This window comes from Pomacea canaliculata, linkage group LG4 (assembly GCF_003073045.1).
Source record: "Pomacea canaliculata isolate SZHN2017 linkage group LG4, ASM307304v1, whole genome shotgun sequence".
In the NCBI taxonomy this organism is placed as follows: domain Eukaryota; kingdom Metazoa; phylum Mollusca; class Gastropoda; order Architaenioglossa; family Ampullariidae; genus Pomacea; species Pomacea canaliculata.
The window spans coordinates 16,304,620-16,320,817 of NC_037593.1; the positions used below are offsets into that span (position 1 = coordinate 16,304,620).

Sequence of the window (16,198 nt, forward strand, 5' to 3'; positions counted from 1 at the left end):
GTTTATAATCTACTATTGCAGTAAATGTTGTTTACAAATCGTCGTGACTATATTAAAACCGTGAATGCTGTCCGTGCCAGTGGCAAGCGGGTAGAAGGGACAAACATTTCTTACAGCGGGATGTCTGTATCTGACTGTGACACCCTAGCCTTGCATCAATTCCCTACCCACCCATCGGCCAGGACTGCACCAAATATTTGGCCTTCTTTTTATTCTCTCGGGGTTTTCACCGGTAAATCTTCAAGTGTTTCCGTGTCGTACCGCTGCAGATGTTTTCTGCAAGTTTCAACTCTTTTTGTCCGCGATGCCGAGCATTCATTCAGGGACGTGGATGCACATGCTATGTTGCTTGGCAACCTCAGCAACCCTCTTGTGAATTTCGATACACCACACCCTTCGTTAGAGAGCATACACTCTACACGATGATGAAGATAATGTCTGATGAAGATGAAGATAATCTGTCCTCGTACTAATACGTTTTGCTTGATTACCTCCCTTTTTTTTAAATTTTTAATGAAATTTAATTTTTATTTAATTTTTATATTTTTTATTTTTGAAATAAAAGATTTATGCTGTCGCTGTAAGCATGCCAAGAGCTGGTTAGACAAAAACATGTCGAATAACTTGGCAATTTTAGCATTTCGCCCTTGAGCTGTTCTTTTAAATCCACATGATATTTTTTCCAGTCTCGTGATAGGATCAAAAAGCCACAACCCTCCCAGTGCTAGAAATGTCTCTAATTTCTGTGCAGACGCATCCTGCGAGTAATCTTCCCCTACACGTGCTGCCCACATGTCTGGGAGAACCGTTAGAGAACCTTAAGGTTTCCTTTTGATTCCTGAAGTGAATTTACTTCATTTGTCGACATAAAAAAAGCAAACCTTCTTTATTGAATTGTCTTCAATGCTGATTTAAATTGTAATTTTGCGACTCTTGTGTGGAGGCCTTTCGTTTTGTGAGGTTTATTTTATTTTATTTCTTGATGTCTTCCAAAGTGCGTCCTCCCTTCTCTCCCCCCATAAAATACACAGCGATTGTTTAGACGTAACTCTTGCAAGGGGGAGGGAATCGGAGTCATTTTTAGTGGGGAGAAGAGAGGCGAAGGGACACCAGCCCGTCGGCTCTCAACTTTAAAACGAGAATGTTTATCAGCCTCTGTCGCTCATATCCTTTGAAGCATTGCGTTCCTGTCTTCAGCACGTGCTCAAAATGTCTGTGCATGCTCGCCATTTTTTTCTTCCTTGTCTCCGTCCAACGTTTTTCGCGCCGGTCTTGCTATTAAACTTGATGCAAATTGCTTGTAGATAGTCTTTTTTTCTCCCTCAAACCTAACGTCCCTGTAGTTTATTTCTGCTTTTATTTGTCGCAAGAAACGAGTGCAGGTCTCGATGGATGATATTTTTTTTTTGTCCCTAGTGTCTGCCAGTGTGTTTGGCTTATTTCATATCGGTTGTCAGGAGCATTCGCATTGACTTCTGCCATAATCGTTTACACCATCCAACCGTCCAAGTTTGTCCCGTGGGATGTCTGTCTGAAGGTTTACATTCGTCTGTGAACTCTGGGTTTGGAAGATAAAGACTGCATGTCATTTTAACCTCCAGACGCCGCACATGGTGCTAGTGAACGGAAAGAGGCGCAGAGAGAGAGAGAAGAAAAAAAGATCGGATGCAATATAAAACATTTGTCTTTAAACTTTTTGTTTTGTTTTGATCGTGGCGATGACAATGTTTTGAGATCACCTAAGCGACACAACCTGACTCGATCCTGACTCCGGCAACTGATGGCCTCGAGTGTCGAGCAGTCGACTTTCATCTGAAGTTGAAGCTTGGTGCACACACACCAGTGCAGGCAATCACTCCTTCTCTCTTTCCGACACCCTGGCGGTGACAGATCGGTCACAATGATCTCCGGGGTAGGTTTCTCTCCGTGTTTGTTTGGTTTTTTTTCCCCTCCTATCCTCCGTTTCTTCCACGTTTCCTTCTACCCGCTTTCTCTTCTTTGCGGAACACGCTAGCTCCTCTTTCCTTCCTTTAGCTACTCGCTCTGTTTACACTTCCCCATTCACACTCTTGTCCTCTTCCTCCACTCCTCCCCTGTTACAGAGCATGCTGGCCCCTGAGACCAGGAGATGGCACCACAATGCCTGCGCACACCCGTCAGCAGATCGATCAGGTTCGCATCTGGAAGCATCTGGAAAGAATGGAATTTTTTTTTCTTCTTTTTCTGGACGCCAGGTTTGTTCTGGGGCGAGGCAGAAGAAGCCCCAGCCGCTGTCAGTGAGGGGTGGGGAGGATGGTTGGGTTTGAAAAAGGGGGGAAAGTGCTAAAGCTTTTGTCGGCGCGAGTTGCCTTTTCTTTCCTATTCAAGATTTTCAGAGGAGATAAGAGTCGGCGTTTGGCATGTGACGCTGATCATATGGAGGGAGCAGGGTGGATGTTGTCAGGGTGTGTGTCGACGAAGGAAACAGTTATTACCTTGCTATCCTCCCTCTTCCTGTCAGTCCTGTCCCGTCCACTTGCAACTCCACTGATAGTTCTTCTCAGGAGCGAGGTAGAAGTCAAAAATAAGCGGAGAGTGGTGTTCAGCATTGTTTAAAGTTTTGTTGGGGTTCTTTGGACAAGATGGCAGCTAGACTAACAGAGATCTTGCACAGCTGGAGGAACATTTTATGTGGTGATCACACTTTGGCGTTAAAGGCGGTAATTTGTAAACCAGCCTTAACCGCCATCTTCATTCGAAGATTCGATTTGAAAAAAAAAAAAAAAAAATCAACTGATTCAACCCATCTTGCCATGGAGACCTCACATGCATGGTGGGTGTCCTTTAATCGACAGTTATCCTCAAACTGTTCAAAAAAGAGGACTTTTTGCAGTTCTGTCGAACTATTGGTTCTTTCACTGTAATCAGAACGGCGGGGGAGATGGTTCAAGGGACTAAACTGGGATTGCAGGAGGCAGTAAGAGAAAGAAATGGATTCTTTAGAACACAGAGCACATTCTTAGGATGAGTCCCAAGTTGGGGTTAAATGATAGATATTGTCGTTCTGAATAGTTTCCAGGTTACAAACTAATCCTTGACTTACTGAGTACAGCTGTGAAGCAGTTTTATGAGGCCGCCATGACTTGTGCTCTTCTGCGAAAGAAAACTAATTGCGCGACAAAACATTTGGCAAGAAATTGGAATCATCTGTCATGTAAGTCTCGTGCACTCTGCTCAGCCTGTCTTCTCTCTATTCCTGTTTCAAATTGTCTGGCACGATCCCCAGATTCACGATGCCAGTATTTTCAATCCTCTTGCTAGATGGGTTAGGATGCTGTCATTCGACAACAAAACCGTCCGTCCCTCGGCTGGATGCGATTAGAATGTTTTAGCAGGACAGACTGTTTGAAACGGATATCTGTCATTTTTAGTCACAGCTTGCTATTTCCCTTGCTTTATCTTTTCTTTTAAAGGTAACTGATGTGCAGAACTCCATTCTGCCACCGCTCGTCATTTTTCATTCGTTTGCTTCTCTTTTCGCGTAGTCACCATTACGTTTCAATGACGTCGCAATCACGTAACGTCATTAGGCATCGTCAACAAGGGGCAAACCGAGGGTAGGGGAGAAATCCACCTCGGGGACACACACCCGAGGATCAGAGGGACTGGTTTTGAGTTACCGGGAGGCACCAGTAGTCGCGTATTTTTAGATGTCAGATAACCCCGGGGTGCAAGCAAGAATATATTACTTTCTTTTGTTACTGACCGTTCTGCAGAGAAAATTTGTCGTCTGATCGTGTTACCTGCACCGCGGGGGAGGCGCACAGTGAGTTGTGGGGTAAATAAAGAACAAAAGACAGTGCTTGTTGGCGATTTAAAAAAAAAACAACTCTGACGTCATTTTCTTTTATCAGTCGTTAATTTTATCGTTAACCGATGTCACCTTGTTATTCACCGTTAATGTGTTGATCTGACTTGCCGTTAAGTATTCAAGGCGTGACTACTTGAGAGGGGAGGGAAATAATTTTCTAAAATCAATTAATATTGCTAATAAAGCAATAATTTAATAAATAACAAATGTCTGTCGGTCCTGGGGCATAATGTAAGATAACCCATCACTGACCACAGCAAGCCGGGCTGCTGATGCTGGTTTTGTGGCTGGATGTGCGGTAACTACCCAGACAGGAGATGCGGGTCTTGCACACTTGGTTTGGAGAATAAAATGTGAATAATGAAATGTGTGAGTGTGTAAAAATGCGAGGCACACGTGGGGTCATGTACCGAAATGATGGTAGAAAAAGATAATTGGCTCTTGTTAAACAAACATAAAATAAATAAAAAGCCGTTGCGACTGAACAGTAAAAGAGAGAGAGGAATGGACTTTGAAGCCAATTATTCCTCAAAGTTTGGTTGAGTCAAGTTCACGGATTTTATATACTTGTTACATCATATGCTTTTTTTAAAATTTCTCTCCTTGCACACCCTAACCACCACGACACATACACTCCATACATGCTCGTTCTTTTCACACCCATCCACTAGTTAACCTCTGCAAGTTGGGACTTGAACCTTATTTTTTTTCTCTCTCTCTCTCTAGCTAGCATGGTCTTGAGAGAGACAGGGGGAGTAAAGATACCTCCCTCCCTACCCTGCATTCCCCTCCACCCCATTTGTGCGTCATTGCTTTTGCACCTGATTCTTTTCTCTGTATGAACAGAGCATCATATTCAAAGAACTCAAGCCGTCCTAAAGGTTTATTTTGTAAACACGGCGAATCCATTTTCTGTTTGCTTCCATGGTGAACAGTAAAGTCACCTCAGTGGTTAGTCTCCTTCCGCTGCCGGTCGAAGTAGTCCCGCACTGAATGACCTCACGGGCAGGTGTAGCTGCACCCGACGACGTCTGCGCTTGAATGATGTCTAAAGATCGAAAGAGTTGTTAGATTGGCTCTCAAGGAATAGACATTGTTCGTTTGTCTTTATAAATATTTTTTTTATTGAAAGATTTATATATTTTTTTTAACCGACATTCTCTTACGTTATTTACATATGTAATGTTATTACAAGTACAGTATAGGTCTGGTGCTTGAAAATATGGTTGTCATATTGGCTTGTATTAGTGTGAAGATCAGGAATGTTAGTTTGTCTTAAATTTTAATCAAAAATTTATTTATTTATTTGTTTATTTATTACGCTGTTCTAAATTTCTTTTATATGAAAGTCGTAGGCGTGTCGATAGTTTTAATCTGATGCTGTCTCATTGTACACATGACATGACAACAACTTTTAGTAATAAGAAATAAAATAAAGAAAAACCAGATAAGTAATTAAAAAACACGAAATGAAGATAAGAACGAGAAAAAGTGAAGACTTATAAAAGTGTAAACTCGACATGAAGCTGGTAGCACCTGGCAAAGGAATGTTGTATCGATAAACTCAGATATATATATATGATTTTCGGGCGAAGAAAACAGCTTCTCGAAGGTCAACGGATGAATAACGATGTTGATGCATGATTTTTCTTTCCAACCGTCAGGTGTTTCTCGAAGCATTCGTTAATGAGTGCTATCTACGACTGTCAGCGCCTCGCCATAAGGATTCCAGAATGTTCCGTCTTGATTTCCTTCCGGCGTGTGAAAATGGCAACGAGGTCGCTTACAACCGTTATAAAGGGGTGTTGGTTGGTTGCTTGGGTGCGTGGGATGGGGTACGGCAACAAGTGGATTTCCCACCCCATCATTTTTCATGTCTCCATTTCCTTTAATTTTTTTTAAATTTTTCGAATCCGCTCAGTGTGTGTGTGTCTCTCTCTCCCTACCCACCCTCGCCCTACCCGTTTCCACGTACCCCACCGACTCTCTTTACTTTGTTGGGGTGGTCGAGTCAAACCTGCGCCTTTTTCGCACCCGTCGATTAGGCAGGCCTTTGAGACAGTTCGTCACCATTCAGGAGAAATTGCGAGCGAACGGGTAGTTGTAATTCAACAAGGCAGGATCCAAACTGCCCTCCCTGGGTGCAGCTCTTCAGCATGAGAGGCCAAAGCTAAAAAAAAAAAAAAAGAAAATAAATAAAAATATAAAAAAGCAGAAAGAAAAGCAATATAGGCAGTGCGTCACAGCTGCCGAGGACTATTGAGCGCAGTAGACAAACGTTAGGCGTCATTGGCCGTGACTTGCGCACGAGCCACAAAGAGCTGTGACGTGCTGGTGACGTGCTCGTAGGGCCGTGCATTACGCACCGCTGCTGCTCCAGTGTCTGCCGGCACTTGTTAGTTTATCAAAGCCAGCACATAGGAAGAAATTAAGGAGTAATATTTCATCTTCCTGCCACATATACCGTCATTTATCCGAGATATATCTCTCTCTCCTCTCCTCTCTCTCCCTCTCTCTCTCCCCCTCAGTGTGTGTGTGTTGGTTGAGCGAATAATCCGAAGTGCTAAATCAACACAACACACACACACACACACTGTATTGGCAAATAAATTTGAACAGCCAGTCTTGAAGCGTTTCCTCTCAACACCCTTTGACCTTTGCACACAGACCGTTGCCAGACTTGGTCAAACGTTGGCGGTTAAGAACAACTTTACCTCCGAGCACCTTTACCACCAGGGGGTTGGGGATGTTTATGCAACACCAGTCCCATCCTGTGGACGATCATTTATTATTGAGAGCATTTACATTTGTGCAGCTGAAGAAGGAAAGAGGATGGGACGATGGAAGCAGCGATGTCATAAAATCCTCAGATATAGCAGCTAGGCGTGGGTGAAAAGAAACACGTGGATTTCGTACTTCTGTCGTCTAGTGCAAGGTTTTATTCAACAGCACGTGCTACCCCGGGTCGTGCAGTCAATCAGCTTCCCAGAGTTCACTCAGCGTGCACGTTTCTAGGAACAGAAAATTTATTGCTCCCAAAAGGGCTTCAAACTTTCTTTTCCTTCCCGCGTTTTAAACGACAGTATTGTTCGCGCGGGATGATTTACATTCAAGCGGCTGTAGTTTAAAAATGTTCGTCCTGGAAACTGGGAGGAGAAAATGAAGGGTGGAAGGAAGTCTGGGGAAAAGAAGGTTGAGGGTGATCTTCAATAAAAGTTCATTCTTACAAACACGACACAACCTTCTGGGGTCCGTGCCTCAGCTTTAGTATCCAATGTTCCAGTCTGGAATTAAGATTCTAAATTTTATTTTCTCTTGGCAAGTTTGTTGTCTGGATAATGTAAGTGTACCGAACGTACTTAGTCCAGAAAACAGGTTTTTGCGTCTACACAAAGCAGATGAGGACAAGTCTTCTCCTTCTCCTTCCTTCGTTACTTTCATTGTCGCGCATTAACAGACACGGGGATAAATATCTTCCATTCTGGCATCTGTAGAATTAATGAACTCTACACGGTTCGGACAAATACAGTCGGAATACCTCCCCTTGTCCATGTTTCCACCTCTTCTCTTCGCTTCTTCCATTCCTTTTATGTGAGCGCCACATGCGAAACATTTTTGCCATTTTCCAACTGAACCAACCAACGGTTAGTAAAACAACCATCTTCTGCTTCAGCCTCCCAGGAAACGGTTTCTCCCACCCGTAGAAAAGGTCAAAGTGTGACGTCAGATTTCTTTGTGAACTGCCCCGTATCAGAACCGCTTGACCTCGTGCGATGTAAATATGAGCCGGAACTGCTTCGTTGTCATGACGACAGTAACTGCGTTTTACGGGATGAAAGAAAGATAAAAGCGACGGTAACTCGATTTGTGTCCCTTGGCGCATTATTGCGACTTGAATATTGCTGTGATGGCAGTGGACCTTGTCATGACACGAGATATCTACACATGGCTGAGTTCCATAAGTTGATTTTTTTTTTCTTTTCTTAAAGGGAGTCAGATGAATAGTAAATAAATAACTGTAAAGTCGACTTAGAAACCTTGGAATTAATAGACAAAAATGATCGCCTGGTAAATCTGCACACTGCCGGGGGTAGGAGATGTAAACAAGAATTGTATTGGCACTAACACAGACTTTGGTAATACCGAAAGACACTAAAAGAGAAAAAAAGAGAGAAAGAAAATAAGAAGAAGAAAATCAAAGAAAACACATTGTTTTCCCAGACACAACATATTGCAACAACACTTCATTTAAAACACTACACCGATTGTAATCACCGCAAAACATGTTTTCCCCCGCAGAACCCTTCACACCCTTATCTCACAGATTTTCCTCAGATTGATATAAAAAAAAAATTTCGCTCATGGCAACCAATGATCCTGGTCTTTGAATCGGCCTGTCGCAGAGTGGAGTCCATATAATGGCGATAAAACGCAGGGTTTATCATTCGTGTCTAAGTAATAATTTCCCAACCTTGTGATGTGCGCAAAAGCCGTGAGCGATCCGCGGCTCTCTTATTTCACTTTTTGTGGATGCAACGGTCCACGAGTGACGTCACGGGTACTATCTGCCGCAAATCAGCGCAGTACCGCGAGGGGCGGGTGTCGTAAAAAGGGTAGTCTGCGAATCTTGAAGTAGGGAAAAGGAAAGATGGTGTAGTTAATGCTCAGCAACAGTTCCGGATCTTTTTTTGGAAATTAAAAAAAAAAATAATGGCGGCGTCGAACATGATCTTGATGGTTTTCCTTGGCAATGGCGATGCTATTGGCAAATATTTTCCCCCTTTCTCGCCGAATCTCTTTGGCAAATAGATAGTCTCGCTTTTACTATTTAGTCATCATAGGAAGAACGTTTTATTTTCTCTCTCTCTCTCATAGTGGATTTTCACGACACAAACATAAGCTAGGTTCGTGTGTACATTGGAAAGGGAAGCTTTGCGGCAGAAGCTCTGGGTACCCAGGGTGAACTGAGATATATACTGGGTACGCAGGGTGAACTGAGATATACATATATCGCCAGCAGCTAGCGAACAGACGTCCAAGATTAATTCGCTAATAATGGGGCTTCTATCACCTGCTTGTTACCGTACCGATAGCGACACCTGATAAATTCATCCGCGCCCGCCGGAGCCTGGCGATAGGTCAGCCCGGAGAAAAGCTCGCAGACCGCAGTCTTCACTGGCAATCCGCGCTATTCTTCCTCCGCTCCGTCCTTCGTTACCGGACGCCACTTTATTCGCAGTTTGCTAAACGGTGTGGGATCGTGTTCCTCGCCAACAAGATAACATCCAGGTATAAAAATATTGATTACCTGCTTCTGGAGAAAATAGTCCTATCTTCTATCTGACCGGCGGATTTTATAAGCCTGGAAGAGAAAGATACATCAAAATGATCAAACTAGATTCCGCGGTAATACGTGTGCGAGGGTATCATCCATCTTTGAAAGATGGCGGCGACGTAGATGGGTGTAGAGTGCGGTGGGAACTCGGAGGGTAGAGATGATTGGGGTGTAGTGTTTTAGTGAGTGAAGAATGAAAGTTGTGCCGGAGGGAGACCATCCGCGACTGTTTGAAGTGTGAGTTAACTAACAGTGATGATGTTCTTACCGACAGTCACTGAGAACTTCCGGTTGTAACGACACTCTGGATTGGACACTCCATTAATAAGGGGCTTCAAATCCGAGCTTGAAATTTATTGCGTTAGGTGTAAAGGTTGAGTTGGGTGGAGAAGGTGAAAGTAAATGAGTAAGATTAATGACCATGAAAGACACTAGAGATACACAATAACATTCTTAGACGAGTTCAGAAAGTTGGGGAAAATTGTTTTTAGTGTCTTGGTCGGACATTTCTGTCTCATTCAAAGACACGAAGGGTACATGATGATTAGTGAAGAAGGTCTGCCACTATCCACATGTTGTCTAAGAATAACATGTTTGTCTACTTATTTTTAGTGTGTGAGTGAGAGAGAGAGATTGAGAGAGTGTGTAGAGTGCCAGTTGCAGGATGCACACAACTAACTGCTGGTCTTCTTCATTTATTCACAGCTCAATTACCGTTCACCATCAAGACAGGAATACCAACTGTGGTACCCAGCCAGTACGGGTAAGTGAAAATTTTCTTTTTTCAAAACATTCATCGACTTGCCTTTTATCAAGGGTAATTTGTGTGTGTGTGCGTGCGTGCTTGCTTATTTTGTTGATCAGACACATGTACAACCTTTTTCGTGTCCGGGAGCGAACTGAACAATGTGACTTCCAGAAATACAGAAAGAAAGAAAGAACAAATGAGAGACAGAAAGACAGTGTGGCGTGTCTGGTTAGCTGAGAAATTTGAAACTACCACCGGTGGGAAGGAGAGAAAGATTTCGAAACTCTGTTTTGCTATGAGAGGCCCAACGTTTTCCCTCTGATTTCCTCTTGTGTTGAAAGGAAACTTATGAAAACGCCTCTGAAAATTAAGCTGGGATAATCCTGGGCGTCAGTGCACGGGATACTTGAGACAGGCAGAGTATTTATATTTACATAGTGTAGTGGAGTATTACATTGATCTGCTGTTGGGGGTTATGCCTTGACCTGCAGCTGCAGTGTTGCAGATGGAAGAAACCCCTCACTTCTTTATCTCCCCTACCTCAACCCTCGCCACATTCTCCCGTCATATGATTTTGGTATTTTTGTTCCTCTCTGTCTTCCTTCAGCTTCTGTGTATTCTCCGATTTACGTTTTCGGTATGTTACCTACATGCGACAACTAGTTACGTTGTCATTACGTTGTGAGTACGTTGTGTGGCAGTATCAATCGCGCAAACGTAGTCTGGCACTCTGCACTTTAAATCACTTCTCCCAATCAATCAATCAATCAATCTGCATTATATGTACCAAACATGTCAAACATCCTAGATGAAAGGAAAATATAAAAAAAAATTACGATTGTTTTCTTCAAAGTTATTGTTAAGTTGTTAACACCAACATGTTTACATCTCATGGAGAAATAGGGGAGTAGTTCAAGAGTAACTGAACTAACCCGTTATCGTAAAACGTAGTCATCATCTGTTCTTCTAATCACCTTTTGTTCCTTTGAAAATAACAACATAAGTTGTAATAACATACTACACTGTTAATTTATTTCTTTGTTCTCACTGCGAGTGTCGATATGACCATTGCACCGACAGAAGTGAATAACAAGTAAACTGAGTAGTAAGTTGTTTTCCCAACTTCTCAGTCTACTGTAATGTTCTCTCCCCTCCCCCCTCTCCCAACACCTCCATTCGTCCTGTCCCCTCCCCTTGTCTACATTTCTCGGTATCTCATCGTATCGTTTCGTCTTACCACAACCCGCCCTTTTATAACGATTACGGTAATAGAGAGGCAGAGACTCTTAAAGAAGGAATGACAGGTGAGTTGAAAAGAGGAGGTGGAGGAATGAAGAAAACTAATGTCGGAGGAAAACTGAAAGGAAAGTGAGAGGCATATCTCGATTTAAAAAAGCAAAAAAAAAAACAACAAAAAAACCCGAACCGTATTGTGAGTGCAGTTATTTTCTTGCAAATAAAATCTTCAGAGAGCAATGCTACCCGCTTCTAATTTCAGCCTCTACCTCTTACAAAAATCTCTCAGATAGTGGGTTAAAGTCTGAGAGAGAAGCACTGCAGGATGGCTTTATGGCGATGTTTGCAGGACGATCACTTTTGAAATAATGTTTTGCTAGCCAACAAATGGACGGCGAATACATCTCACCTGCTTTAGTTTGAAAACAAAAAGTCTTCCGCCAGCTATGGATGCTCAGCCACATTTCCTCCTCTCCTCTCCTCCTCTTCTAAAAGAAATACATTATATGGATTGCTGATGTGCTTGTCTGATGATGGCTTCTTACTTCAGTCATCAAAGGTTGGCATCAGATAAGTTATTTCTCAAGTAGGTTTATTTCTTACATGTATAAAACTTTGTGACCTCTGTACACACGCTCTTTTGTTCTGTCCGCAGTCCTGAGCTTTGGTGACTGACTTCCGAGTTATCTCTCGAGATTAATTTATTTTTCTATGCTGGTTATCTGAGGTTTTATTGTGTCTGTTATCTATCGCAATTTGTTGCGCGAGTTATCTATGTAGCGTGGCTTCTATGTGTTTGACTTTTTGTATACGTTTATCTTGCTCGGCCTTTGTGAGGTTGAGGTTGGTATAGGTATCGCAGCTTTTATACCTCGTCCAAGGCTTATTATGGCTGTGAACTCTTGCCCCTTACTGGAGGTGGACGATTGAAGTCGTGTGTGGTTACATGCGCATGCGTACACAACAACAATAACAGACGTTTCACGTCTCTATAAATTTTTTTAAAAAAAATATTTAATTGAAAAATAAGTTAATTGAATAAGCATAGATGTAATTGCTTCCATTGAACAAGTCCAGGCAACCTACACAATGACTGATCAGGTCCCTCTACTCACAATGTAATACTGACGTCCTCTAGTATCATCTCCCTTGCACTGATCAACGGAGTCTTTAACATGTTTGAGAGCACGTTCTCATAATATTATTCCTTCACCCCGAATGAAAGATCATGATACTTTCTTTTCGCTATGTAACCCATTTATTTCAGTGTGCGAAAACAGAAGACAAAATGATAAATATTACCAATTATAGAAAATCAGCACACACACACACACCCCTAGTTAGCTGACATGGGATGCCCATTTTAAAAATGTCCTAATGTGAATCAGATAAACCCCTAGGGTGCTGTAAATGTGACGTGTGTGACGTATCCACGTGCCTACAGGTAGACCAAGTAACTGTTATGTTTGAGTATCTTACGCTTGAGGCGGCTGTGTTCTTATTAAGAAAGCTGTTACTTACCTGTGATGAACTAATCTTTCTTTCCGTCTCTGACTCAAAATCATTTTTCACTGTGTGAGTGAGTTGGGACCGGGTGGGCCTGGGTGTAAGTCCGGGTGGGGGAAACCTGGCTAAACATCAGCCTACCACCCACTTCTCAACGTGGGATGTTGCAACGGCTGTTTCATCTTCCCAAGAGCATGCATTTGGCATCGGGAGTATCTTAAGAGGTCTGAAACGCTCATGGCTGCTCTGATGATTTCAACAAACGGATTTTTTTTTTTTATAACTCGCAAAACGATGGGCATGAACACACACACACAACTTCCTCTCTTCATCTTGTTTGATTTTAACTTCTTCACTTGCTAAGCAGCACCAGAGCGCAGCACAGTCACTGGACCGGTAATGTTGTCATCATATAAATAAGGATTTCCTCCATTACAAACTGGTGAATTCTTTCTGATTCAAGTGGTTACTTTCTTGCTAAACTTGAGATTTCTGCTCTTTTTTACCTTCCTTCTCCTCACCCCCACTAATCCACTTACATTTTCCTGTCCCACAATATCTTCTCTCCTCCCTATCCTTCCTTCCCTTTCCCATGCTATGCACTTTCTTTCACTCAGTCTCTGCTGTATAAAAGTTATGGCCCCAATCTTAAAGTTTTCAGTTCACATAAATATTTTCCATTTTAGATTGTATCCTGCTGATTTGTCCTTTTTTCCCCCAACAGACCTCTTGTCTGTTATCAGTAAAACATAAAGGTGAGGTTTCCTGAGGCAATTTATTATTATTATTTTAATATCTTGCGTGAATGATCGTTATTACCTTCTTAACTTCCTCTATGCATGTTTATGTATTTGTTTACGTGAGTGAGCACACTCGCCCTTAAAGTGTGAGTGAGAGAAAGAGGGGTGAGAGAAAACGAGAGTTGCCCCCATCGACAAACAGAACGGACAGGTAACGCTGTCTATTTAAGAAAACAATGTGAATTTCCCTTTTTTATGGCACAGTACCTCCCCGAAGCCGAACACCTGTAGTTCATGATCAAAGAGCAGTCATACCTCACAAGAAACTCTAATTTCACCTTAAGAAAAGGATGGGGGGAACCCCACCCTCTCACACACCTCGTAAGCCATTCCGACGACCCAAGGAAAGACGTGGACCGTCTGTGAAGGTGTTGCTCACGTGAAATGAAGCTCCTCTCGTTTCTCCTGCCGAGTGTCCCTTCGAGTAAACACGATGACAGAGTCGACGAAGATTTGAGCCTCCTCACCACCACCACCCTCACAAACACACATCCTCCACCCACACTCATTTTGCAAATGGCGCAAGAGAGTCTCAAGGGGTGTCGACACATCCACTACCCAATACTTGCATAACAATAGGTAAGCTAGGGTAAGAAAAGGAGACTGCGGTTTTTTTTCTGTTTGTTTTGATGGTGATTGTTGTCAAACGCCACTGACTTGGTTTTATGGCGACAATTGTACGGGTGGGCTACCTGTACAATCTGGTGTAGCGGCACGTGCGACTCAATCGCTTGATGAATTCGTCCACCTGATGTTGGTTCTGGCTTAATGTCCTTGCTTGTGTCAGATACAAAGTTCCCTTACTAGGGATTATTTTATTGTTGGTTTGATTTAATTCCTCCCGACACAGCGCCTCTCTTTATTCTGTTTGTGATACCAGGAGGAGTGTTGTCCTGGTGGGGTATGCCTGGTCACGTACTGTTGGGTTATGTGCTGTTACTTACAGACGGCCTCCCAACCTTGTCACACCCTCCTCGCTCCCAGTCCCTCTCTCCCTTCCTGTCTCATTTATCTATTGTCTACCTTTCTTTCTCTCTCGATATATATGTGTGTGTGTGTGTGCATATATGTTTGTTGTGTGTAATTTGCTTGTGCGAGAGATACAAAGTGTGTATGTAGTTATGTTTGTTTGTGTTTCGTGAGAGGAGATGGAGGCTCATTCTCAGCGTGTGACCACACAATACGTCTTGCAAATGCGTCGAGAATATTGTATTTTTTGCAAACATGTTGCACAATCCTTGCAATTTTGGATTCTCTAGAATTTCAAGGGTCAGTGCAGTACACGATATAATTATTACCATCATCATTAATAGCCTAATAATTGGTAAGTCTCGTAAAAATCTGGTCATTAAAAAAAAATTTTCGGGGTTGTGCAAGATATTTGTCCATCAAGGATGCTCTTTGTCACTTATCGTTTTGTTTGTTTGATTAAATAAAAAAAAAATCTTCTGTTCGTTGGCATAAAGTGTGCGGTGGTTTGCTGTGTCCGAACATTTCACATGTCCATTTTTTAAATTTTTTTTATGACGAATCGAATGTTTAACTTTGCCAACACTAAGTCACATCCCTTTATTGTTCCTCTTGTTCTTTATTTAGCGGCTAAACCACCAGGAACCCAGTTGCTTCGGCACTGCTGACGTCATTTCCGGGCTAGGTGGAAAAGGGGAAATAACTTGTCAGAAGAACATGGTACTGTTTGTGGTTTTTCTTTGTGCAGAAGAGTTGGTTGTCGTTATTTTTTGCAGTTTGTTCCACTCTCTGTTGAGTGATACTCGTCTTCCAAACTTTGCTTGGTCTTGGCTCTTGTGTGTGGGGTTCTTCTGTGTCTTGTATACTCAGAATAATGCTGAACATTACTGTCGTGTGTGGTGTTTTTGTAATGAATCTTTATTTCTCAGCCTTGGTAAGCAATACGATAGACGTTGTAGTTTTATTTCACAAAAAAGATGAATTCAAAACGAGGCGTGCAGGCTTCCATCGCTGTTTACGAACCAGAGCGGATAACTTTTTTCCCCTAAAAAAAAAAGAAACAGAAATGCAGAATTCTTGTAATTCTCTACTGTAAATCCCTCAGCGTCCATTTTCTCTGTTGTATGGCTATATATACATACACATATATTCTGAAGTATTTTGCTTAATCGTAGGCTTCGTGTTGCAGACTATTTTTGTATCAGTTTTCTCCTTTTCTCCCTAGTTTTTCTCTCCTTTTTGGAAGTGGTGTTTGGCTGGTTTGACATTTTTTGTGTTTAATCTTTTTGCGGTTTGCTAGACAATGTAGTTCTTGTTTTGCTGTGCATCGCCGCTTTCTGTGCTGATAGTGTGATGGTGATTTTTTTTTTTTACTACAATATTTTTTTCTTATTTTTTTCTTCCTTTCTTGTGGAAAGTTGATCTCGTGGTGGTTTGACTACTAACAAGCAGGCGAAGACAACTCGCTATCCAAAGATGCTCAGTGGTGGGAAACGGTTAGAGGAGAAGATAGGGGTTACCCAAATGGGTGAAGGAGTCTTGGAGATGAGGACAAGTCTCGGAGAAGGCTATCACGATGTCTGTTGCCCAAAGTGGTGTATGTGTGAGTAAAAGATGAGAGAGTGATGAAATGAAAAATTTTAAGAGACGAGAGGGCAGCACAGGGTGTCATAAAAAGGGACCAAAAAAGATAAGATAATTGTAGACGTGTGGTGTGCGTGCGCGTATTTTCGTGCGTCAAACACCACCACATT

At 42.4% G+C, this 16,198-nt stretch overlaps 1 protein-coding gene across 1 annotated transcript in view; it reads left to right on the forward strand.

The window, feature by feature from the left end:
* The window catches only part of LOC112561647 (RNA-binding protein 24-B-like), a 62,273-nt gene that overhangs the window by 24,949 nt on the left and 21,126 nt on the right, over positions 1–16,198 (forward strand). The window contains 1 exon segment of the mRNA XM_025234237.1: positions 9,891–9,948. Within this exon segment, the coding sequence (XP_025090022.1) occupies positions 9,891–9,948 (58 nt within the window).